The sequence below is a fragment of the Ylistrum balloti genome, unplaced genomic scaffold, assembly GCF_031769215.1.
Source record: "Ylistrum balloti isolate Yb309-2 unplaced genomic scaffold, AGI_CSIRO_Ybal_v1 Utg370036, whole genome shotgun sequence".
NCBI classification, from domain to species: Eukaryota; Metazoa; Mollusca; class Bivalvia; order Pectinida; family Pectinidae; genus Ylistrum; species Ylistrum balloti.
The window spans coordinates 337959-365929 of NW_026782096.1; the positions used below are offsets into that span (position 1 = coordinate 337959).

General features: G+C 35.1%; 1 protein-coding gene across 1 annotated transcript; it reads right to left on the reverse strand.

Moving 5' to 3' along the window:
* Window positions 1-603: 603 nt before the first annotated feature.
* Window positions 604-27959, reverse strand: LOC132548924 (PHD finger protein 14-like). The gene is made up of 22 exons (XM_060212824.1): window positions 27885-27959; window positions 24431-24553; window positions 23956-24194; window positions 22986-23077; window positions 21997-22052; window positions 20504-20604; window positions 19639-19694; window positions 18596-18707; window positions 17367-17461; window positions 16670-16718; window positions 16172-16312; window positions 15587-15662; window positions 15050-15235; window positions 14542-14648; window positions 13306-13401; window positions 12324-12427; window positions 10513-10644; window positions 8578-8716; window positions 8047-8181; window positions 6823-6965; window positions 4991-5108; window positions 604-1960 (listed from the first exon to the last, which is right to left on the reverse strand). The coding sequence occupies exons 1-22, from the start codon at window positions 27949-27951 to the stop codon at window positions 1904-1906; spliced, it is 2424 nt and encodes an 807-aa protein (XP_060068807.1). The 5' UTR covers window positions 27952-27959; the 3' UTR covers window positions 604-1903.
* Between the last annotated feature and the right edge of the window lie 12 nt (window positions 27960-27971).

The following is a 27971-nucleotide window of genomic DNA, read 5'->3' on the forward strand; positions in this document are numbered from 1 at the left end:
AATAACAATCTTTACTAGGCAATATCCAAGATGGCTGCCAGTCGACCATTTTGTTTTTCTGATCAGTCCTAAACTCAAATAGGCAAAACTAGGACCTAAAGAACCCTAAACATGAAATTTGAGAAAGATCTATACAGCAGTTCTCAAGAAATAGTGATAACCAAGATGGCCAACTTTCAGCCATTTTGTTTTTTCTGATCATACCCAAAATTAAATAGGCACAATTAAGGACAAGGGAACTTACATATGAAATTTGAGAGAGATCTATCCAGTACTTCTCAAGAAATAGCAATTACAAACTTTCGTAGTTAAAATCCAAGATGGCTGTGTGTCGGCCATTTTGTCTTTTTGATCAGAAACAAAATTACATTTGCGCAACTAGAGACCAAGTGTAACCTACATATACAATGTGAGAAAGATCCATCCAGGACTTCTCAAGAAATAGCGATATCAAAAATTGTTTATGGACAGTCGGATGGACCACAGACGCAGAGCGATCTGATTAGCCCACCATCTGATGATGGTGAGCTTTATTACCTACTATGTATATACTATTGCTGATGGTAGGGGTATGAACATCCAGCAAGTAAACAATCTCAATAATTCACAATTATTAATATTTATTGCACAAGTAATATATACAGCAGGTAACGAGCAAGTACAATAATAATAATAAAAAGAAAACCAAACAGTCTTGTTTCAACATGACATAATTGCTTTTTCATGTATAATTCAGGAATACAACATCAATAACTGAACACTTGATCAAGATTAATTTTTAGCAACTGGCATATACACCTATAATCTGTTACATGGATCAAACATTCTACAACATTGTACAATTTACTGACCTGATAAGCATATAATTCTTCTGTACATCAGAACCATATTGTTTCATAAAATAAATGCCCTGTGTAATATTGGGATTTTAGAAAATGATAATTGCACAACGTTTCATATATTCTCAAACAAAAATTGTTTTAATATATTTTGAGGCAGGATGATCAGTGGTAAAACAAAAAAGAAATGGGACTGAGAGGTAGGACAGAGTGGGTGGTAGTTTCTGAACTATCTTACTGTAAAATCATATCTTTTTGTGGGCACTTTTTTTCCCTCTAAAAAATCACTTATTCATGGATAATTGATTTAGGGGATAATATACAAGTAGCTAAATTAATCTACATTAACTAACCTTAACACTTTGTGGACATGTTAAAGGTATCTTCAAAATGATGTTTAGCATATGTCTAAGGGTACAATACTGTTATGGTTCTCAAAGAATTTGAATTTCAAGTCAGAACTTCTTAACATTTTAAAGCAATTTTTTCCTGAATAGGTTTTAAAGATTAAATTATTCATTTAACTCTGAAGATCAGAGATAGCTGAAATTTTGACATGTAGATATTGAACAAATGACAGCACAACTCATTCACCTTGTAATAAGAATCTGTACACCCGTGTATCATTCACCTTGAAATAACAATACGCACACCTATGTATCATTCATATTGAAATAAGAAAACAAACACCTGTGTATCATTCACCTTGAAATAAGAATATGCACACCCGTATATCATTCACCTTGAAATAAGAATATGCACACCTGTCTATCATTCATCTTGAAATAAGAACATGCCCACCTGTCTATCATTCACCTTGAAATAAGAATATGCACACCCATATATCATTCACCTTGAAATAAGAATATGCACACCCGTGTAACATAAGTCTGATTTAGATAAGCAAAATTAAGCGGTGATGTGAAGAGAATTTTAACTCTTTCAAAATGTTTACATTTCAAAGCACCTAAATCTCATTCAGTTAAGAAGGATTTGTTTAATGTTTAAAAAGATAAATTGTCATTGGCTTTTTGAATCACATAAAGCACCACATTAATTTTCCATCATTTCTCATCATTTTTGACGGCACTGTCATCATCCATTTCCTCTTCCTCTTCATCCTGAAACAGTCAATATCACAAATGGCAAAAGATGGACAGACACCATAGAGGATTTATGTAACCTACATTTCCCCCACCCCTACCCCCACAATGGAAGAACAAGAGGTCCATAGGGCCTGTATCACTCACCTGGATCTTAAAGCCCAGCAATGTTATACATGCTGATAGGTTGAATATTTCAAATATTTCCAAATTAAAGATCAGTCCCTTAACTCCTTTGCTGGGACAAGACAAATGGATAAATTCTGATATCATTACTGTCTTTCTCTGTTGATTCCCAGTTTATATGGTTTTCAGGTTGGTATATCAACTATATAGAAAATATGACCCAGAAATAACGTCTCTTGATTTGTGACAAACCCAAGAGTAAATTCTTACATAGCAGATGTGTTCATCTCTTGATGCCAAGTAACTATATATATATAGAACCTAATAAGTATTATCACCTGTATAGTCCAATATTTGTACTGGATCCAAACAAACAAATGTTTGTTGGATGTGTATTACTGGAACAGATATATAATCAATGAAGTAATAATGACAGTATGGACAAGTTTGTCAAATTTTCCAGACAATTTGTCTGTTTACCAAGATACAAATATTACATAACTTACCTCACATACAAAGAACATAAAACAAATACAAAATAGTTACATAACTTACCTCACATACAAAGAACATAAAACAAACACAAAGGTGGTTTTAAAATATTAAAAACGTTTTACATCAATCTCAGTATAAGTTACACTGTAGACCCTGAGCGTATCTGTGATCACACTGAAAACAATTGCATGTCACACTCTGAGGAAATTAGTCTACTGCTACATCTCATCCACACTCTAAATAAGGAATTGTTAAATATCAAAATAAGACAAGAAGCTGTCTACAGTGCTCAAAGGGTAAATATATATATACCAGCAAATTCAACCCCTGTGACCTTGAACATAAGTCAAGGTCATATCTTTTCGCAAACTTTGCCAAGCAGCATCCTACAACCATATCAGCCAAATACTTTGCCTGTCGGCCTCCAAATTCACGAAAAGAAGTCATTTAAATGTTTTAACAAATTTGACTCCAGTGACCTTGAATATAGGTCAAGGTAATAACTATTCACAAACTTTGTCAGATTCGTCAACTGGCCCCATAGAATTAGAATTTCTACTTCCGGACTAGAACTGATAATCAGCATCAATTTTAAAAAGAAAAACGCAGAATTAGGAACTTAATGAAATTTTAACTACACATACATTCAATTCACTTGTCCATACTGTCATTATTACTTCAATGATCATTTACAATTGCAACAGGTAATTCAAATCTGGAACCTTCGGATCAACATTACTGTATCTGATGCATTGTGTTAATTCAAAGTGGCAAATTATCTACTTGCATGATATTAACACCTGGATCGCAATGTTAATACATAAATGGATATGAATTGTACATACAACACACATCAAACTTGGGTACACTTATAATTCTAAGCCTTCAGATCAACATTACTGTATATAATGCGTTGTGTTAATTTATCTATATTTTTGACACTGTAACAATTAACGAAGGAGGACAGTTTTATACTTGTGTCCTGTCCAGGCCTTGAACTCACAATCGCAGGAACCACATCACCTAGCCAATTCTTACATCATGATTGTATTCATCTCTTGAGCCCCAACATTGCTATATATGCTTATGGGGTTGAGATCTAAATAGAGCTTCAAAGATATAATAACAAAGAAACTAAGTCTCTGGGGATGAGGCCAGACCCAAGGGCTAATTCTAACAACATAATTGTATTTTTTGATGCCAGATATGATTAAAGGGTGGGTATATCAAGTTTGAAAAATATAACAAAGAAAAAAGTCCCTCGGGTTCAGGCCAGACCCCAGTGCCAATTTTTACATCATGATTGTCTTCATCTCATTGTGCCCAGCAGTGCCATATATGGTTATGGGATTGGAATCTAGACTGTTTTCAAACACATTTCCCCTATTGAGCCCCTCCCTCCTGCCCTAGGGGACAGAGATCCATGATTTATACATACTTGATTCTAATTCACCTAAAGGTGCTTCTGACCAAATTTGGACAAAATCTAATCATTCCCACTGATTTTAAAGAACATGCTCTATTTCCCCTATTGAGCCATGCTCCTCCTGTCCCTGTAGGGTGAGACCTATTGTTTATACAATATCTATTCATCTTCACCTAAACATGATTTGGACCAAATTTGTAATTTCTAAGGATGCTTCTGACCAAATATTTGGTAAAAAATCTCCTCAGTTGTTCATGACTAGTAGCATTTAGTAGAAAAAGTTTACAGACGACAGATGACATACTACAGATGATGGACGGACAGACAATGCGGTATCCCAATAGCTCAGTCATCCCTTTAGTTTGGTACATTAGTCTGATGAGAGCACTTTCTACAATAAGGACGAGGCTACAGCTAAGTGTTACACAAATGCAGGAATTTTTTTAACTTTTTATGTCGTAAAAGACATGTTAGTTAAATGTTGTTATTTAAATCTTTACATCTCAGGATTAATTACTTTTGACTGTCTGAGATGAGGATCTCTATTACAGGTGATATGCTTTCAAAAGAATTCCCCACACAGACTAACTCATACATAAATGGTACAGGGACAACATGTGGGATAGTTATCCCACATAGATGTTTAAGATGGAGCACACTTATCTATAATATACTGTGGTGAGAATGAAGTGTCATACAATACTTGAGTACAATAGTTTTGAAAGAAATATCATTTTTTCGGTTTATTGGGTTTATCATCAAGGTATTTTAAGACAGGGTCTACTTGTAGACACACAAGAGACCCATTGCCGTCCAGAATAATAAGAGTAAATTATCATGCCTCACGACAAAACGATGACATCACAAGACTGTTCTGTTTCTCAGCTTCCTGAAAAACAAAAACCACCATGGGAAGGGAGTGTTGAACCACACATCTCAACTTCAACTAAACTTTTCCTTCAGATTCTGTAAAACATTATTAATAAGATGAAAAGAATTACCGAATGATCTGTGGGGTCACACGCTTCACAGTGCCAGGAGTATCCACGCTGTTTGGGTGACTTTTTGGCCGGTGGATCCAAGCATCCAAAATGGTAACTAAGCTTACACTCGTCACAGCTGTCAAATATTCATGTACATTCAATGCTTTATGTTCATATCTAAAACTTTAGGTTTTACATATGTAAAGTATATCATTTTGTCATATATAACTGCCTATCAATCTGAATTATCAAGTGATGTCACATTTTATACAAAGACTGGATGTCACATTTTATACAGAAACTGAATGTCACATTTTATAGACTGAATGTCACATTTAATACACAGATATTGGATGTCACATTTAATAAAGAGACTGAATGCCACATTTTACAGAGAGATTGGATGTCACATTTAATACTGAGACTGGATGTCACATTTTATACAGAGACTGAATGCCACACTTTACACAGAAATTGGATGTCACATTTAATACAGAGACTGGATGTCACATTTAATTGATTACATTTTGTCAGAGATGGATGTCACATTTTTACTGTGTTGGATGTCAGATTTTATACAGAGACCATTACACACAATGTCAAACATCAACTGTCCTTGATTAAGTCATATCTCACCTAACTGTGTTGGTGTAATCTCCCAAACCATTACACACTACACACATCAACTGTCCTTGATTAAGTCATATCTTACCTAACTGTGTTGGTGTAATCTCCCAAACCATTACACACTACACACATCAACTGTCCTTGATTAAGTCATATCTCACCTAACTGTGTTGGTGTAATCTCCCAAACCATTACACATTGCACACATCAACTGTCCTTGATTAAGTCATATCTCACCTTACTGTGTTGGTGTAATCTCCCAAACCATTACACACTACACACATCAACTGTCCTTGATTAAGTCATATCTCACCTTACTGTGTTGGTGTAATCTCCCAAACCATTACACACTACACACATCAACTGTCCTTGATTAAGTCATATCTCACCTTACTGTGTTGGTGTAATCTCCCAAACCATTACACACTACACACATCAACTGTCCTTGATTAAGTCATATCTTACCTAACTGTGTTGGTGTAATCTCCCAAACCATTACACACTACACACATCAACTGTCCTTGATTAAGTCATATCTTACCTAACTGTGTTGGTGTAATCTCCCAAACCATTACACACTACACACATCAACTGTCCTTGATTAAGTCATATCTTACCTAACTGTGTTGGTGTAATCTCCCAAACCATTACACACTACACACATCAACTATCCTTGAATAAGTCATATCTTACCTAACTGTGTTGGTGTAATCTCCCAAACCATTACACACTACACACATCAACTGTCCTTGATCAAGTCATATCTCACCTTACTGTGTTGGTGTAATCTCCCAAACCATTACACACTACACACATCAACTGTCCTTGATTAAGTCATATCTTACCTAACTGTGTTGGTGTAATCTCCCAAACCATTACACACTACACACATCAACTATCCTTGAATAAGTCATATCTTACCTAACTGTGTTGGTGTAATCTCCCAAACCATTACACACTACACACATCAACTGTCCTTGATTAAGTCATATCTTACCTAACTGTGTTGGTGTAATCTCCCAAACCATTACACACTACACACATCAACTGTCCTTGATCAAGTCATATCTTACCTAACTGTGTTGGTGTAATCTCCCAAACCATTACACACTACACACATCAACTGTCCTTGATTAAGTCATATCTTACCTAACTGTGTTGGTGTAATCTCCCAAACCATTACACTGCACACATCAACTGTCCTTGATTACGTCATATCTTACCTAACTGTGTTGGTGTAATCTCCCAAACCATTACACACTGCACACATCAACTCTTCACGAAACTGTTCCTCTTTTCCTCCTCTCTGTTTCTTGGCTGGTGGGGGCTGACTAAGCTTGAATGATGTATCTGGTGCTGGTTCAGCCTGAATTTAAAGCGAAATGAAATAATCACCAAGAAAACAGGGGATCACAAAGACATACTGCCTACTCCCACTGGTAATTTTTTGACAACTGACCTTTAACTTTGACTGATGACAACCAAAATCAAATCTGGTGTAGAATGTAATAGTGTGAATATGAACCCAAATCTTTTCCAAGGTATATAAGGCATCTTGTACACAAGGTTCTTATTTCAAAAGCATTCAAGGGTAACCATTTAGCAGAAATCTTGACTGATGACCACCAAAATCAAAACCCTTGTAAAACTTGATGGTTTGATACTATGGTGTAAATGTACACTAAATTTGTGTAGGTGTATATATTATATACATTAAGCTTTCAACAAATGGGCTTAGTGATGGGGTGGAGGTATAATTAATGAAAATTTACTGATAGAGATTAAACCCTGGAAACCATAATTCCTAATTGATTACAATCTAATGCTTATGTTTCGATAATAGTACACATTGAATAAGGAAGTCAGAATAATAAACATTGTTACAATGTAGCATACTATACAAAAGAAAGGCACATCGTCTTGCACAGAAGACTTTTTGCATTTTTTTCAGCATCATTACTGACGGAATTGATCCATGTTCTAACATTTACTCTGATTTACTTACTAAATCACTAGAACTGTCTTTATATAAAACTTCTAAATCTGTACAGATGAACAGACAGATGGATCTTGTCTTGATCTTTCTTTCTCACCAACTGCGTGGAACAGCGGATACTAATACCTCATTCATGTATCTATATATTATGAATGCAATTATCACTGTACCCTTATTATAGCACTTTTCATGGTAAAAGCTTTGCACCCTAATTGTATGTGTTGTTTATACAGCAATTATTATGAATGCACAAAATCATCCTTGTTCTATTTTGTGAGAAAGGTATCATGCACTATAATTTTATGTTTCATTGCAGCAGATTATTTCATATGTTTACAGTAAATTGATTCTCCCACAATACTTCACAACCTGAAGAAGTTGTGAGGTCTCTTTTCACTGGCATTTTCCATTACATACCCAGGTAATCTTTAAAAGGTCCACTGTGCCTTACCTTTGTGCCTGGAGTGTCTGATGTATCCACTTTACCAGTGGATGGACTGTCCACAGCTGGAATATCCTCCTTATTTACTCTTTTCTTCTGCCTTCCTTTCTTGGCCCCTCCCTTCATGCTATACTTTGATGGTAACTAAACAGAATTTTCAAATTTCGTTTGAAGGTCAAATTCAGCATTTGCAATATTCATCCTGTAAAGCCACCCCATAACTATTAGTGCTTATTCATTTCCAGCATGTCAATCATATGTTCAGTTACCAAAATACAGAAGTAACAATGCTTCTCATGCAATGACACAATCACACAGAACAGGATATTTTTTTACTCTCTCTTTTACTTAGCTGAAGAATGTGCAAGGGCAATTTTGGACATGAGGTGTCTATTAGGATGAAGACTTTCAGGCTTATTCAAGAGGACAACTTGGCAGTATAACAAAACATTTATCTACAATAGAACAAAAAAAATCTCTTTACAAACAGGATAAAATCTCTTCAAATAATAAGAATTTTTCTCAAGACTTTCTTTGTACCTTTTCAAATTCATATTTGAGGTCAGGTGACCATTTGAATGGTTCTTTGATTTTCTCTCTGAGGCGGCGTGGAGCATTCATATCCTCTGTACTTCCCTCCTCGGGACCACTACTGGAGTTATCACATTCTGAACATTGCCTGTCAACAATAAACACTTATTCAATTTTTATATTGTGTAGATTTTAGGGACCAGATATAGAGGCAGATGGACAGAAATGTTAACAATTTGTTAGTGACCAGATATGGAGCCAGAGGGCCAGTATTGTTAATAGTTTGTTTTGGAACCAGATATGGACGCATGCAGATGGCCAGTGATGTTAAGAATAGCTTGTTCAGTGACAAGATATGTAGGCAAACGAACAGTAATGTTAATACAGTCAAACCTCATTATAACGCCTGGTCTTCGTGATTTTAGCAGTATAATGAATTTGGCAATATATCAGATTTACAGTTTGACCTTGGGAGTTCACACACCATCTGTGATCATCTTGATTCACCAGTTTGCAGTACAGTGTACATGTATTCTAAAAATAACATTGGAATACTTTCCTTTTAGACTATGATCTATTATGACAAATTAACAAACGAAAAAATGTTTTTTATTGAAGTGTCACAAATCAAATACATGTGTACAATGTGCGTGAACTGGATCATTTACTCACATTCCCCAATACTTCAAATGAGATAATGTTAGATCTTACAAAAGAAATCATTGAAAATGATTGTCTTTCATTAGTTTGTCTATGGTCTCCATTATATTCTGTAAAGATAAACATTTTTGAATATCTGACTCTGTTGTAGAGTGTTCCGTGTTAAAAAATCTAAAAACCGGAAATAGTAGGGGGTAGGGCTATGTTTATGTCGATGTTGTAATTCTTCTTAAAACTTTGGATAATCACAGCATCTAGTGGCTGTAGATGACTAGTTGTTGTCAGAGGGAGTCTAGTCATAGCTCCGCAATTTCATGTGCACAGGCCCACATGTCAATCATACCAATGACTACCTGATTTGTCCACTCAAGGCATTCACTTGTAACAATACAATTTACAAATAACAATTACCTGTACTTGACTCTATTTGGCAGTATTTAACAAGATAAAAATAAATGTTAACAGAATCATTTGTTTTGGGAATGCTATTGCAGGTGTCAGTTGTTGGTTTGGCAGCACAACAGGTGTATTAAAGCTGAGGGATATCTGTTAATATCAAATTGATGGCAGTATGGGGGTCTGACGGTTTAACAGGTGGCATTACAACAGGGTTTAATTGTAGTTTTTTTAGTGACCAGATATGGCGGCAGAGGGCCAGTAATGTTAACAAAACCTTGTTCAGTGACCAGATATGGAGGCGGACAGACGGCAATGTTAATAACCTGTTTAGTGACCAGATATGGAGGCAGACAAACAGTAATGTTAATAACCTGTTTAGTGACCAGATTTTGAGGCAGACAAACAGTAATGTTAATAACCTGTTTAGTGACCAGATATGGAGGCAGAGGGCCAGTAATGTTTATAGTTTGTTTAGTGACCAGATTTCGAGGCAGACAAACAGTAATGTTAGTAACCTGTTTAGTGACCATATATGGAGGCAGACAAACAGTAATGTTAATAACCTGTTTTGTGACCAGATATGGAGGCAGAAGGCCACTAATGTTTACAGTTTGTTTAGTGACCAGATATGGAGGCGGACAGACTGCAATGTTAATAGTTTGTTTGGTGACCAGAATTGGAATCAGACTGTTAGTGATGTTAATTGTCTAAGTGCCTGGATATGGAAGAATATAGCCAGCAACATATCAGATTCTGAAAAGTCCTGAATGTTTTTAACAAGTTCACATTTGCTTTGTCTTTGTATTCTAGATGCAGGAAGATGGGAGTTTTGGGGGCAAAGACTTTGTAAATACCATAGCTGATGCTCTGCTACCTCCAACTTACCAGCCCATCAGCTTGGTCTTCTTTGGCATACGAGTGAGTGGTGGTTCTAGACAGCCCAGGTGGTAGTACTTCTTACATAGGTCACACCTGACCAGCAGGTGTGGGTTACAGGACTGCTTACATACAGCACACCTGTCAGGTAAATAGGATATCATTAACATTACTGCACAATTGCCAAGAAAATAGGACATCAATATTACTGCACATCTGTTAGGTAAACAGGACATCATTAACGTAACTGCACATTTAGCAGGTAAATAGGATATCAATATTACTGCACACCTGTCAGGTAAATAGGATATCAATTTCATAAGGTTTTTCATCACTTTACAATAGTTGCCTGATACAACAAAGAGATTTCTTTTAGAAATTTATCTGAACACAAGTATTTTTTAGCAACATGAATTCACATGGAGGTTCTATTTAGGACTTGATTTTTCACAGACACTAAATCAAATATAGATGTTTAGTGCAACCAACATTCTTTGTTTGTAGCATTAATAGTATTAAGTTCTAAAACAAATTATCATTCTTTATATGCAATATGAAATTTAAAAAATACAAGATGCCCAAGGGTTCTGCATTACTCACCTGGCTAATTAAGCTAAATTAGTCATTTGATAAAGGATTTCAAATTTGATAAACAATTTCTGATATAATCATCGAATAGGGGTCAGATTAATTATTAATGAACATTGCTTCAGACCAAACGTGGACAATATCCTTGAATGGTGAAAGGACTTTTAAGAACTTACATTTCCCCTATTGGGCCCTATCCTCCTGCCTTGGGGGCCAGGATGCACCATTTATACCGGACTTTGTCCCCTTCACCCAAGGATTCTTCACATCAAATTTGGACAATATCCATTAATCTCATAAGAGGTGTAAGATTAAAAAAAAAATTCCCCATTTGGGCCCCACCTCAAAGGCCCCCAAGGAACTGAAAACGAATCCTTACACAAATATTCTTCCTCTTCACCAAAGAATACTTTTGACCAAATCTGGGTGATATCTAATCATTCCTGATGGAGAAGTAGGATTTTAAGGTATTCGCTCTATTTCCCAAATTGACCCAATCCCTCCTACCCCTGGGGGCTGAAATCCATTGTTTGTACAAAACTAATTCTCTTCACCGAAGAATACTTCAGACTAAATTTGGGAAATATTCATTCATTCCTATAGGAGTAGGATTTTAAAATATTTACTCTATTCCCTCTATTGGGCACAATCCCTCAGGACCCAGTGGGGCCGATAACTACCATTTAAACTTGATTCCCCTTCAACTAACAATGCTTCCAACCAAAATTTGAGCAAAATCCAATCTTTCCTATAGGAGGAGTAGAATTTTAAAGAATTAGCTCTATCTCGTGCCTCGCCTCTACTCCCAAAGGGGGCCAAGACTCATGGATTATTCTAAATTGATTACCCTTCACCGAACAAAACTTGAGACCAAATTTGGGCAAAATGGAATCATTCCTACAGGAGGAGTAAGACTTTAGAGAATTCACTCATTCACCCCTATTGGCTCCTGCCCCCAAGGCCCAAGGGTGCTGAGACCTACCATTCATGCATAATTGATTCCCCTTTTTTCAACAATGTTCAGACTAAATTTGGGCAAAATCAAATCATTCCAACCAAAGGAGTAGGATATTAAAATTCTGGTCCCTCTGTGAAACTTAGCTCTTAACTTCATTTCATTCATAAAATATATACTTACAAGTATTTAATAGTTTTCTAAGCACAGAATTCTTTTGGGAAGGAAAAACAGGCAGAAAGGTATAAGCAACCCATAATTGGGGATTGTTACTTACTGGTTGATGATGGCAGGAGGTGAAGCACAGGGGACACTATCCTGCCTGGTTGGGGTCTTGACTGGGGCCCGCTTGGTGTTAAACATCTCAGGCATAGTGAGAGGCTGAAGGTGATAACAGACAATGATAGATGCAGTTACTGAGATTTAGTAGAAAGTTATGACAGACCAGGTACAGTCTTTAAATCTTACTGGTCACCAGGGGGTCAACATTTCAATTTTGATTTAAAAGTTAGAGAGTTATTACAGTACAAGGATAAATCATTTGTTTGTAATTGTATTGAACATCTATAGAAATGGACTGAATTATTAACAGGCATGGGCAAATTGCTGCATAAATACAGCAATAAACTGTCTATGAATCAGACCAACTATTCCAACAAGCATGGTACAAAATTTGATCTTATTACACTCAAAAACAAAAAAATTGGCAGGTGAAACTGACAAACATTTAAGAGAAATGTTGACACACAGAGTGTTGAACTGCCAGAAAGACTGCAAACCTATACTCTATTCCTGTTCCAAACACATTAACATTTGAACACTTGATTTGCATATACAAAGCCATTACATCATATATAATTTTAAGCAAACATATAAGAAATATTTTTTGACGAAACCGTAGCTTAATATTACAAAATTTGGCAGTTGAATTTGAGAGAAATTAAGAGAAATATCAGACCAATGGATTGCAAACTAATACTCATCAATCACTTGGGAATAGTGAACATTTTAAGTATTCAATTTGCAAAGACACTGCCTTTAAGTCAAATGTAATTTTATGTGAATATATCAGGAAACATTTTCAAGTGAAATCAGAAAAAAAAAACCAAATTTATTTGTTTTTAGACTATTAATAGTCTTACTGTCAGTTTTTAAGTCCTGAAACTTTTCATTTATTCATGTTTTCTTTTGTGTTTTCCTAAAACATTCATCCATAATTTTTTTTTCTGTAATTAACATTAGTCCTCTATATCTCTAACCTTTATTGTCATGTCAGTAAGCATGTTGTACATGTTTCCTCCCTCTACTTTTAGTCTCTGTGAATGGTCCTTTAGTCTGTCCACATCGGCAAGCAGCTGTCCAAAATAGAATAATGAAGTTAATTTATTCATTAAATAAATAGTATTTATAACATGAAAAGATCACAAGAAATTTCTGGTTTTGGAAATACTGTTCTTTATGAAATATACCTGGTTGTACATAGTAAATTCTCCTGTTGATACAGTATGTACATCAAATTAACCTGGTTGTACTGTAGATGTAGAACATTCTCCTGTGTCTGTAGTATATATTGTTCTGTGTATACGTACCTGATCATACTGTAGATGTAGAACATTCTCCTGTTTCTGTAGTATATATTGTTCTGTGTATACATACCCGGTTGTAGTGTAGATGTAGAACATCTCCTGTTTCTGTAGTATATATTGTTCTGTGTATACATACCTGGTTGTACTGTAGATGTAGCACATTCTACCGGTATATATTGTTCTGTACCTGGTTGTTCTGTGGTATATATTGTTCTGTGTATACGTACCTGGTTGTACTGTAGATGTAGAACATTCTCCTGTTTCTGTAGTATATATTGTTCTGTGTATACGTACCTGGTTGTACTGTAGATGTAGAACATTCTCCTGTTTCTGTAGTATATATTGTTCTCTGTGTATACGTACCCGGTTGTACTGTAGATGTAGAACATTCTCCTGTTTCTGTAGTATATATTGTTCTGTGTATACGTACCTGGTTGTACTGTAGATGTAGAACATTCTCCTGTTTCTGTAGTATATATTGTTCTGTGTATACGTACCTGGTTGTACTGTAGATGTAGAACATTCTCCTGTGTCTGTAGTATATATTGTTCTGTGTATACGTACCCGGTTGTACTGTAGATGTAGCACATTCTCCTGTTTCTGTAGTATATATTGTTCTGTGTGTGTACTTACCTGATCATACTGTAGACGTAGAACATTCTCCTGTTTCTGTAGTATATATTGTTCTGTGTGTGTACTTACCTGATCATACTGTAGACGTAGAACATTCTCCTGTTTCTGTAGTATATATTGTTCTGTGTGTGTACTTACCTGATCATACTGTAGACGTAGAACATTCTCCTGTTTCTGTAGTATATATTGTTCTGTGTGTGTACTTACCTGATCATACTGTAGACGTAGAACATTCTCCTGTTTCTGTAATATATATTGTTCTGTGTGTGTACTTACCTGATCATACTGTAGACGTAAAACATTCTCTTGTTTCTGTAATGCATTATTCTGAGTTACATTCTCTGCTATGTTCCTTTTGATGTTTTCAATCTTGCTATTCCTCTCTGTAATATAAAACCTCCCAATCATCACTAGTGAAATGAGAAATGTTTTTGTTTTTGTAAGAATAAGATAATAACCAATTAGCTAAATAGTAAATTATGAAATATGTTTACTTTCTGATGAAATGACGATGTTAAGCAAGGATAATTAGAGAAATTTTGAAATGCAATTTCCATGACACCGATTTCTATTCTCATAAGTGTTCTTGCTTCATCACAGTATATTACTATTTATCAGTGAAGAAGTCTTTGAATACTCTCCATGTGTATCAATTATATTTTCATTTCATTATTAAAAGTGAAGTTGAAATAATGATAAAATATGATTAATCGTACAGTATTAAGCATTTTATTATTTATAATTATTATTCTGCCCTGTGCTTTTCTATGTTTTGTATACACACCAAGGTAGTAACTGATGAATTCGACTGACAAGGCTGGAGATATATGCGTCTTTTTCCTCATCTCTTGTTTTTCCTCTGCGACATGTTGTACCTGAGTAATAATGCCCATTAGCTCGGCCTTCCTCAACATCTTCTTCACACAGGATGGACTGGATGTTAGGTACCTCACCAACTTCTGTGTTGGAACTGAACACACACATAGCCATTTTTATGAGTCCCTTGAGATAGGTGCTCAATACTTAAGAACTGAACTGCCTTAGTAATTTGATACGGTATTTTAAATTATCATAAATGACCAAACTTTTCAATCATATACCAGAGTCCCTGCTGGAAATTTGTAAGTGAAGTTATATAACAAGGAATCTGATATCCCTGCAACTGACTAAATATCAAGATTTCTTGAGATAAAATTGTTTGAATATTACCACACAACCATCCATGTAATCTTGAATATGGGCTAAGCACTCAAGGTATTTCATTGATTTGAACAAGCTTTGTTGCCTTAAATGATACAAGTCTGAGTATTCAATATCTTACCCCATGATGGCGGCCGCTTGAACTTAGATATTCTGTATTTTTGTCTATGTCTGTTCAGCTTTCTGTCGAATCGTGTCTGAAAAATTGCCAAGAAAATTGAAATAACCATTATTTATTGTATGAATATTTCTTTGTACATAGTGATTATCTGCTATCGACATACTGAAATAAAAATGACAGAAAAATAAACCAGGTATGGGCTTTGGGTGAAGAAATTAATCGATGATTTTATTGAAAGTGTGATATACACTCTTGATTCTAGCACTGTGCATTACCATTTTATGGCCAATAAGAAAATTGACTAAAAATCATAATATCACGTGTCCAAAAATTGGTGACTTAAGAAAACATTGATATTAAAAGTAATATAATATCAAACAGTGCATCATGGTATTAACAAAAGTAAAAAAATTAAAAAGTTTATGATGAACAACGCACGATGCCGGACAAAAGAGGGATCGCAATGTCACCCTGGCACTTTGTCTCATGCGACCAAAAAAGCACATCATGATACTATAAAGTATTAATGAGAATAAAGTGTGAAACAACTTGGCAATGAAGTAAATATGGAATCCATAGAATTACCTTTTCCTTCTCATCTTCTATTACTTTCTCAGTATGTTTCTTGATATGTGACTGTATCGCCAACCAATTTCTACGTTTGGCACGTGCCATCATTTTATCAGCATGCATCTTACAGTAAGCAAAGAAAGGATCAGCAATATCCTGCAAACATTGGAGACAAAAGAATATACTACACAGCGAAAAGAGAAAATATTCTACACAGTCTACTGGTGAGTATGTTTTCAAAAATGTCATGTGAGTGAAAGCACTTGTGTGATATTTGACAAGCTTGGCAACATTATGATAAAATTTGGTGAACAACATTGAGAATAAGTAGGAAATTTCTTGTAACATTTCAATTACCTTTGCAAAAAAATTTGATAAGTGATAAAACAGCAGAAAATTGGAAGGTATAGGTACTTTACATATTTCTGCCATAATTATGATCTATAATGACAACTTTCTTTATAACATCATCATATATATGGCGGTACAGTGAGGTTTGGTTGAATTACACACCATGCACTCCTCTGGAGCAGCCTCAGACAGCAATCCTTCCTTCTGGGCACTAAAACCACACAGGTGAAATATATCAATATACTGTTAGTTAACCCCTATATATCATACATATGAGTGTGGAAACAGAGGGGCTCTGTGAAGGAAATTTTAAAGCCCTGACATCCAATATAGGGAATGATACAATCCTGTCTATGTATTTATCAAAACTGCTGCCTCATGCCCTCATCATATGACCTATTCTGAAACGGACTTATTTTGAAAAAAAAAAAAGAAAATCTTGAAGAATACTCATGTTGCAATGCTATTCTTCATTCAAATACATTTAAAGCTAAATAGCCTAATGATTGTTTTCCCCTTCTCTACTTCCATGATATTTTAATTGTCCCGAGTATACAATAGGCAGGATACAAGAGAATTGAATTCTGGTTCTCAAATGGTTTTTTTTTCTAAATCCTATCTAAATAGTGTAAAAAAATGTTTTTGTTTTGTTAGATAGATATTTGGGAATAAACAACCTGCTTTAACAAGCTTACTTTAATGCTTCTACAAGTTGTATATCACATTTTAAAATCACTATTATTTGTAAATATGCTCTTGGTCATTATAATTTTTTTGGCTGAAGTTATAATTAAGTCAAATTTGTGCACAGCACTTGATGAAACTTCAATTAAATGGTCAGGGTGAATTCTATGCCTACCATGTGACATGGAAGTAAGTCCTACACATGCCCGCGTCACAGCTGATGCACACCCCTGTTCTGCTGAACCGTGCGTCCTCACACAACGAACATTCCTGTAACAGAGCAATATTAATAAGAAACATCTTAACATTTCAAGTTTTAGTTTGAACACATTTTTCACACATTGCTAAAGGATACTATGTCTGTATATAGTGTTATACTTTCTGTTCCCAAAGTACAGAAATATCCCAACCAATAAATACAACTTCACCATAAATCATGATAGTATTTATGTCATTCTCATGGATATATACACTGTGCTCACTGACTTCTGATTTTGTGGGTATGTGCTGTGTTATCTCTGTATTCACCTGTGCACCACCAAATCATAAGTAAGAAATCTGTGCTTACTTATACATCTCTACTTGATTTGGTATTAGATGCACCCTACCTGGATTACTTACTAATGCACCCTACCTGGATTACTTACAATGCACCCTACCTGGATTACTTACCAATGCATCCTACCTGGATTACTTACTAATGCACCCTACCTGGATTACTTACAATGCACCCTACCTGGATTACTTACCAATGCACCCTACCTGGATTACTTACAATGCACCCTACCTGGATTACTTACCAATGCACCCCACCTGGATTACTTACCAATGCACCCTACCTGGATTACTTACCAATGCACCCTACCTGGATTACTTACCAATGCATCCTACCTGGATTACTTACCAATGCACCCTACCTGGATTACTTACCAATGCACCCCACCTGGATTACTTACCAATGCACCCTACCTGGATTACTTACCAATACATCCTACCTGGATTACTTACCAATGCACCCTACCTGGATTACTTACCAATACATCCTACCTGGATTACTTACCAATGCATCCTACCTGGATTACTTTACCAATGCACCCTACCTGGATTACTTACCAATGCACCCTACCTGGATTACTTACCAATACATCCTACCTGGATTACTTACCAATGCATCCTACCTGGATTACTTACAATGCACCCTACCTGGATTACTTACCAATACACCCTACCTGGATTACTTACCAATGCATCCTACCTGGATTACTTACAATGCACCCTACCTGGATTACTTACCAATGCACTCTTCCTGGATTGGATATTTTGTACCTACCTGAGTGCATCACCTGGATTGGGTTATTTATATCTAGACATGCATCTTACCAGGTGTATTTCTTCTGTACTTACCCTTGCACCCCACCTAGAGTAGGGCATTTCAAACAAAGTAACAGGGCTGAGTTTGTCCACATCTCCAAAGGCCACACCCGGAGTGTACAGTGCACAGACCAGATGAACCCACCTGTGTACCAGGAAGATGATAACATTGATAAATGACAGGCATTATTTAAAAACACATAAAATAAAGAATTACTTGTGCAAAATTCATCAGTAAACTTTATTAAATAATACACTGACAATCTAAATAAACTTTCTCCTTAATCTGTTACTAGTATATCAATTATCAACTACAGTGTTGCAGCTTATATGTTGTTAAAATTTTAAAAATCCCTAAAAACTGATCCTGAGGCTTATACTCAGGTGCGGTTTATTGGCTGAAAATACAGTATTTAGTATCTGTGACCTTAAAAGTAGGTCAAAGTCATCATTTTATCAACCTTAGTAGCCTTTCATCCCAGCATGCTACAGGCCCAATATAGCACTCTTGATCTTTTGTTATTGAGAAGAAGTTGAAAATGTAAATTGTTTATGAGGCACGATGCCAGATAAAAGGCAATGACAAAAGACATTTGTAATAGGTCACTTAAGACTTCATCTCAGATGACCTCAAAATGTACTTTGAATTATTTCCAAAAATTTATTTTGGCAATACTGAGGCATATTCTTGAAAGTACAAATGTGGAATATATAATGCAAGTATGATAGCTCTACAGCCCAAAAATCATCTGTTGTAACTATGAGATTGTTACAGTAAAGAACATCATGATGAAGTAATTATTTTCTTTTTTTCCCCAAAAAATTCTTTACTGAAAGATGAAGAACATACCCTAATGGGATCATTTCCCAACATACTTGTGTTTTCAGTCATTATTACTGCTGCTGTTTCCATGCAAATTTCTTCTACTGTAGTAACCAAATGTGACTGCCATGCTTTGAGTATCAAGAATGCATCACAACATAACTGGAGTTGTAAATAATATGTCCATTCAATTTCTGAAAGTATTGCTTTTAATTCATATCCCATTTAATTCAATATAATTCATTACACTTACTTCCCAGCATCTGTTTCTTTGAATATCCCACCAGGATTTGGACAAAGTTCACATGTCTAAAAAAAAAAAAAAAAAAAATCAAGATGCCCAACTGGCCTGCATCACTCACCTGTTTCTTATTTAACATTAATTTATTAAACACTAAAAGGTGACTGAACAAGTTTCAACAACTTGTGAAGAATTTATAACAGTTACCTCACGATGCTGAAAGTTTAACAAGGTTGTGTAGTTGAACAAACCTGGACGCCATCATATCAGCATGCTATTGGTGAAATTTCAATATCTAAAATTTTCTGGTTATTGAATAACTGAATAATATTCAGAATGATTTATTATAAATGATACCTTCTGCATAGCATAGGTCAAGGTCATTCATTTGGGGAAACTTGTTAGCCCTTCATCCCAGCATGTTACAGGTGTAATATCAGTACCCTGGGCCTTACAGTTATCAAGAACTTGTTAGAAGATTTTCATAAATTTGACCAATGTAACCTTGAAACTTGGTCAAGGTCAATCATTTGAACAAACCTTGTAGCACTTTATCTCAGCATGCTGCAGGCCTTATATCAATACTGTCAGTCTTTCGGTTACTCAGAAAAGCTGTTTGAATATTTTCATATATTTGACCCCTTTAACCTTGAAAGTGTGTGAAGGTCAATAATTTTATTAAATATGGTAACCCTTCATCCCTACTTGTTACGGCCAATATCAGTACATTGGGCCTTTCTGTTATTAAGAAGAAGTTGACTGAAATAAAAAGTTAATTCTGTTATGCATTATAGGACAACACTTTCACTGATCTCATGCTTTTGATAAGTTCCTATACTGCTTATAAGTTTTTATTTTCTTGTTGTTTTGTACTTACTGGTTTACAGTCAGCTTTACAGGCATCACAAAACCAGGGTTCTGTACTCGCTGATGATTCTGTACTCGCATTTGATTGGTTCTCACTGATACCATAGCAACCTTAAATATATTAAGTGCAAAGTCACAAATTAGCAGCAGAAACTAGATTGCACAGGAAAGTAGCACCAGAATAAAACATGTTTAAGTCAAAGCAGACAGGACTAAATGAAATATTAGACTTATCCAGTGTTTCTATGAATGGAGATATTGTGCATCAAAGATTGACCCTATTTTCATCCGTTGTTTAACAGATATGCGTCTCATAGCATGGCGTGACAGTAATGAATAAGTAAAAATAAATAGAAATATTTTGTAATTTCATACACTAACGATATCTTCTTATTTAAACAAACAATTATAAGTACAAATATCAAACAAAAAATATAATGTGAAATGTGTGAATACACATCCACTCTCATACACATAGCTTAGTGAAATTGATACCTTAATAAATACATTAGTGATATTGATACGTAAGAAATACAAATATTGTACTAAGATTTATATCCTTAAGAATAACAAGTAAAAAATAAAATTCAATAAATATGTACTCATAAGCATTCTACATTGATATAACATTAATATTCCTGAGGTGAGTTACGAAAAAGTGAAGGCGGCAGCAACTGTACTGAAGCACAACTTTACACATACAGCACTGTTAGAGCGTAACCATAAAATAGAGTTTGAAAAAAACTTGCACTTTGTATATATGTACATGTATATCAGTATATGTATTGAAAATTATAAACACACGTGTTAATGACAAACTAGTAGTTTTATTAATCTGCATCTGCATGGTAGTAATTGTTTGTTTGTTTTCTTTTGTTTTCTGGCAGCCATGTGCACTAAAACAAATTAAACAAAACACAGTAGATTTACAATTAACAGACTACAGTGTATCTTGTTTAAAGTTTGGTTGTCTAATTCTGTATAAAATCTAACTTTCATCTCTGAAATCAGGGTCAAGGATTAATGTTCGATCGAAAATTACAATACTGCTTGTTAACACAGACGTGACTGACCAATCACACTTGATCAGTTGCACTGAAGCCAGAAAAATTTAACTTGAGACAAGGTGACACCTGCATGTTCGACACAAAAAAGGAAATTTTGGTAGAATTTAGAAGGGATGGACTACAAAATATATTCAACACAAACATACTATTTGACTCAACAGTGTTCAAATCATCCGTGTTTAATTTACAAGGATAATGAAGAGAAAAATTGGACCGAACAACAAAACATTTGACTTATCCAATGTATTCAATTCAAGCGCGCTCGACACAAGTGAGTTTTACTGTATTACATCATCAAAACAAATATTTCATGACAGGAAATATTGGATAACAAGTTTTCAATGCCTTTTTTCCAGAACATATATTTGATGAAGTTTCAACATGCTAGTCTAAAACTCTAGACACAAAACAGTAAGAATGCGTGGGAGTTGTTTACCTTCGTGGACAGATACTCCACAGTTATCACATTCCACAATCTCATCATCTTCCTCACTGTCAAATAAAGATTTAAAATTGAATCATGATTCTCCAATATATTTTCCTTTCTATTATTTTTATTTTCAACGGACAGAAATCCTCAAAAGCAAGTATAATTCTAGAGATCCTAATATATATATACATGGCTCAATGGTTTAGATTATGACGCTAATGTCAACTAGTATTGGGATAGACCATTTGGCTTATCAAAAGTTTTCAAGCATTTTCATCACTTCATAATACTATTCGCATGAAAGCATTACAAGGTTAAAGATTTAAAAGATTCCATATCATTAAAAAGTGACTAAGAGACTACCGGTAAGTCCTTGAGCAAAGGTAACTGGGCTCTTATAGCATGATTATATTCATCTCTTTATACTCATAAGCTTAACTCATACCTAACTTAATACGGCTAAACTGAAAATCTCCACTGTTACTATTATAGGGAATCAATGCTTATAAATGGGACTTGTCACTGGTACAGTCCTTGTGGTATACTAGGGAATCAATGCTTATAAATGGGACTTGTCACCGGTACAGTCCTTGTGGTATACTAGGGAATCAATGCTTATAAATGGGACTTGTCACCGGTACAGTCCTTGTGGTATGCTAGGGAATTAATGCTTATAAATTGGACTTGTCACCAGTAGTCCTTGTGGTTTGCATAATGGCTATGGCATATGATTGGGACTTCCATTGTCTCAATATTTTCAAGTGGGTTAAAGTCCCCAGCAGCAAATACAGATACATCATAGTTGCATAAGTTCCTTAATATGTCACTTGTGTTATAGGTTAAGTATTTCATGTGATCAGCAAAGTCTATAAAGACTGATCATTTTAATATGATTCTCCTTAAATCCCAATACCCATTAAAAGTATGTAACTCTGAGTAAGGATTTTTGCCACTGATGCTATGGGACTAAGTGGCTGATCTATTCAGTAATATACCTTATATCTCCGAGACAAACGCAACAGATGGTTACACGGATCTGTTTGTGTCGATACATCGGAAACACACTGGTGGTGGCCATACTGCTGGACTGTAAAACATAATGCACAATATAATACAAGAGGCCCAATGGGCCTGCAGAGCTCACCTGGTAAATATATATGGCTGCATATGCATATATATATATATACCAGCCAAATATCATGCCTCTAGGCCTATTAGTTCATGAGTAGAAATCATTTAAATGTTATAACAAAATTTGAACCTTGTGACCTTAAATATTTGTCAAGGTAATTTCTTTTAAAAAATGTTATCATCCTTCATCCTTGGAATATACCAGCCAAAAATTATGTCTCTAGGCATATTAGTTCAAGGCAGAACATATCAACCAAATATCAAAACACTTGGTCCATTCGTTACTGAGAAAAAGTTGTTAAAAGGAAAGAGTTGACAACAGATGACTGATGGACAACAGCCCACGTGAATTAAACAAGGTCAATCACATGAACAAAATAGGTAACCCTTGATTACAGTATGTCACAGGCCCTATATCAGTACCATAAGTCTTTTGGTTATTAAAAACCTGCTTAAAGATAGTAAGATATTTGATCCCTATGACTTTAAAAGTGAGTTAAGATTAATCATTTTAACAAGCTTTGTAGCCCTTCATCCCAGCATGCTACAGGTCCAATATCAGCACCTTGGGCCTTTTGGTTATTGAGAAAAAGTAATTTGAATGGTAAACTTACATATGGTGGAAAAATCACCGACATGGAAACTGTAGTGTTGTCACAAAGGGCTTACATGGACACAGTAATGATGTCAGAAAGGGCTTACATGAACACTGTAGAGGTGTCACTAGAGACTTAAATGGACAATGCAGAGGTGTCACAAAGGGCTTACACAGAGATTAAGTCTTGATGTCAAAAGAATGATGACACATTTCAGTACATCTACAGATTTATATACCTCTACCACACCATTTCCATTGGTGTTAGGAACACCTTCCTGTTTAATATCACCGCCAGACTGGGTCATCATGTTCTCCATCTCATTTCTTTCTGTAGTGTGTTTCTGTTCCTTGGAATATTCCTCTTCTTCTTCACTAGACGAATCACTATCATCGTCTTCATCGCTATCATCTTCTTCATTGTCGTCATTGCAGTCTTCCTTCTCACTTAACTCTGCAGCATCAGAATCATCTGATCCTAAGAAACATGATACAGTAAGAAGTCAAAATAACAAAATTTCACCTTTTTTCTCAATTATTGACAATTTTAAAAACAGATGGAAAAGGAAACATTCTTTTCAGTCCCCTTTCAACAGCAGGCCCATTTATCAAATGTCACCTATTATTCATTTCATACTTAATCCTCCCTACTGACCAAGCATTACAGATATGAAGTAAATGCACCTCACAGCGACCTCCAAAATGTTACTTAACCTTTGTGATGTTTTTCTACATCAAAGTCACTATCATCATCACTATCGTCTCCTCCTCCAAAGTCAACCTGGATGAGATGACGTTGCACTGGTTTTACTCTTCGTTTCTTTGGATCTCTTTGTACTGCAACATGAATAGAAACAACAACAAAATTAAGATATAAATAAAGAAAAAAATCATAAAACAGACTGTTATCTTGGCATTCACAATTGAGGTAAATAAACCACAGAGAAATGGTTTACTTCCACTTATAACTATTTATGTAGTTAAGCGTATTCTTTGGCCTTGACCTCATAACTCTTGAGTTTAGAACTGGAGTGTTGTCTGGTTGTCCGGTTAACTCTGCCAGAGCATTGGACTACATGACCTAGATGAATATTGGAGGTGTATGGTGTGATGCTCCCTACTTATATGTTTGTCTCTCTGTGTTATCTCTCATTGCCTTTATCTCTTTATAACTTGATAACAAAAAAATCTGAGTCTGCAGATGTCAAGTTACAATTATGTTTTTGGTGACAAATAAATAAAATAAATCGCTGAGATCGCATCCTTTTGTCATTTGTCATTTAATGATTTATATCAATTCTATAAGATAAGTCAATTGTTTATTTCTTATATGAACATCATTACATAAGTACGATAAAACAATATTGTAACTTTGTATACAAGCTTTCTTTCCTTTTTATACCATTTTCCCCCTAAGTAGTAATCTTTCCTGAATGAATGGTAGCAAAAATCTGAGTTATTTTCAAACTAAACAAAACATTCATCAAGACCTCTTCCTACCTATTTTTGATATTTTCTTTGAGGACACACATTGAAGTTACTTTTTTTTTTATATGAAACCGAGATATTATCCTATAATTTATACACCTTCCACTTTCAGTGTGGAACATGAAGAAAATTGTCTCTGAATCCCTGGCATCAAAAACCTGAGTAACTTTCTCTTTGAAACACATAACTTTTATTATAAATAATTTTAATTCAATCGTATCCTTTTTGTTACACAAATGAACTTTTCTTTTAATTTGCACTGGTTGACAAATACGAGCACTGGTCAAATAGAGGCACATACAAGTGTCAAATTGGGGACTTTCTATATCTCTTTATAAAGCTGCAGTGATGAATATCAAGTTAACTTGCCTTGCCGAGTTTGTAAAAATACCATTTTTTCTTCTTAAAGTACATTTTTTGAAAATTAAAAGTAGGAGAAAGGTTAATCATTTTCTAAACTGATTCTGCTAACTTTTACGACAAATTTTATTATCTAGGTTGATTTTCAACTTTTTAAAAACAAAAATACATTATGCTATTTACAACTGAAATATTACCAATACCATTCAGCACAAGTAAAATCATTTTGAAATTGATGGCATTGAAAAGCTTAATTCTTTTCCATTTGACTAGTGTACCTTTTAAGAAACGTCCTTTTAAATTGTTACTGTAACATCATATTAATTAACCTGGAGATGCAATCACAACACAACCCGACCTCCTAAGTTAACAGTGTTGTATCTACTTTTAACTGTATCATACATGCTGACTGGTTTTGCCCCAGTGAGCTAGGGCTACATCAGGGCAATTGCAATAATTTGTTGTTTCATAAGGTACATTCAAAGATTAAAATATAGGTCAGAGTGACCTAATTTTGATACATGACACACCACCTCACCAAGGCAGACACATACCAAAGTATGAAGATCCAGTAAAAAGTAGGGTAGAAGATGATACCCAGACAAACTGATTCTATGATTTAGGTCAAAGGTCAAAATGTAGCTCAGAGTTACCTATTTTGATACATAACACAGTCTTATCAAAGTGAATCTATATCATTTAGTTGTTTAGAAGATAGGACCAGGACAAGATAGTGGAAGGACAGTCGGAAAGATGTACAGACGGACACATCGCGAACTATAGCCCACTCTAGTTCCAAGTGGGGAACTAAATACTATGACAACATTTTCAATTTCCTGAATACAACAGTTTACAAAGTGGTAGACAGAAATGGAATGAAGACTTAAATATTGATGCCTAAAACATATCAGCACTAGCACCTTACTAACAATTAACCACTTACACGAGTCTGTTGGATGAAACTTAAATGGGGGTCTATGTGAGAATGAACTCACACAATAAAAATCACTATGTAATACTTCTAAAAAGAGCAGGTGTGAAAATACCAGCCCAGAGGTTAGAATTAGACTAGCAATTGGGACTATTTATTAAGTAATTGTGATGGACTTCCAAAATATTATAAACATATTGATATCAGTAGGATCCTGTCTTCTTCCTATTTGCTTTGACCAGTCCCCTTGCTGCGATGTGCCAAGTTAGTGTTAAGTAGCTTTAATTGGGCCAAGGGGGTTGTCTTCAAAATTATAGCAAAAAAACAGGTCTGGTAGTAAAGACAACCCCTCTCTACCTCATTTCTTTACCCCACTTTCTCCCATAGCTTCATAGTATTTCCCCTCTACTCATTACCATATCTCTTCTTTTCTGTTTAAAGACCATCATAGTGGAACTGTTAAAGACACTTTCCGGGCATGACATACAGTAAATCATGTAAAGATGTGTTTTAAGCTAATTCAAAAGGATTGATTGTCTGATTTCACTGCCAGATAAGTGTCTGACTAATTGAAATCTCAGTTTAATCATGTTTGATGAAGTCTGGTGACAGTGTCAGGCCATGATATACAGTGAATCATATACCAAATTAAAGAAAAAGTATATATCTCTCAATCCAGACCACTCCCAGCGAGGCAACTCCAATAGTTTTGTGACAAATCAAAAATTTTCCAAAGCTGGGTAGTTTTGCTAGGCCAATTGTGACACAAACTTTGTTATTTGTCAGATACTGGAGCACTAGCAAATTCAGTTATATAGGCAGATTTGATTATAGAGTTAGGTCTGGCCTAACAAGTGGATGACACATTATGTAAGCCTGTTTTTGGCATATTTGCTCAATTTCAGGTGATTTTTTTTTAATGTTACCATTACATAATTTCAGTATACATGTACAGTCCTTATTAAGCAACAAACACTGAATGTGAATAGTGTGGTGGAAATAAAAGAAATATGAGATATTTTAATAATGAGTTAAGGAAAGTTCATGTCTCATCGTCGGAACATGTTGCTAAAGGGATGCAAGTTGCCAAGTACCAAAAATTGCAACAAAGAAATTCAACCAACTCATTGGAAATTGTGACCTATTACAAAAATAATTGGTTTTAGCAACTCGCTTGATTCGTCGTCCCCTTTTTCGATGTGTACATCATGATTGCAACCAGGTATGACTCAGTTGTATACATTTGCCCGGCTCTTATTGTAATGTGCCCTGTGCAAGCTGTGGTCATGCAGACAAAACTGTCAGAGTCTTAGGGACCAAGTCAACAAAGTCAGGTAATAAAACTCGAGTCAGTTTATGGCTTCAACTTCAAATAATCCAACATCTTACACATTGTTCTATACAAAAATTCCACGCTGGGGTCAATCTCTTCTAATTCTAAGTTGTTCTCAGACATGCTGATAGTTTAATTTTGAC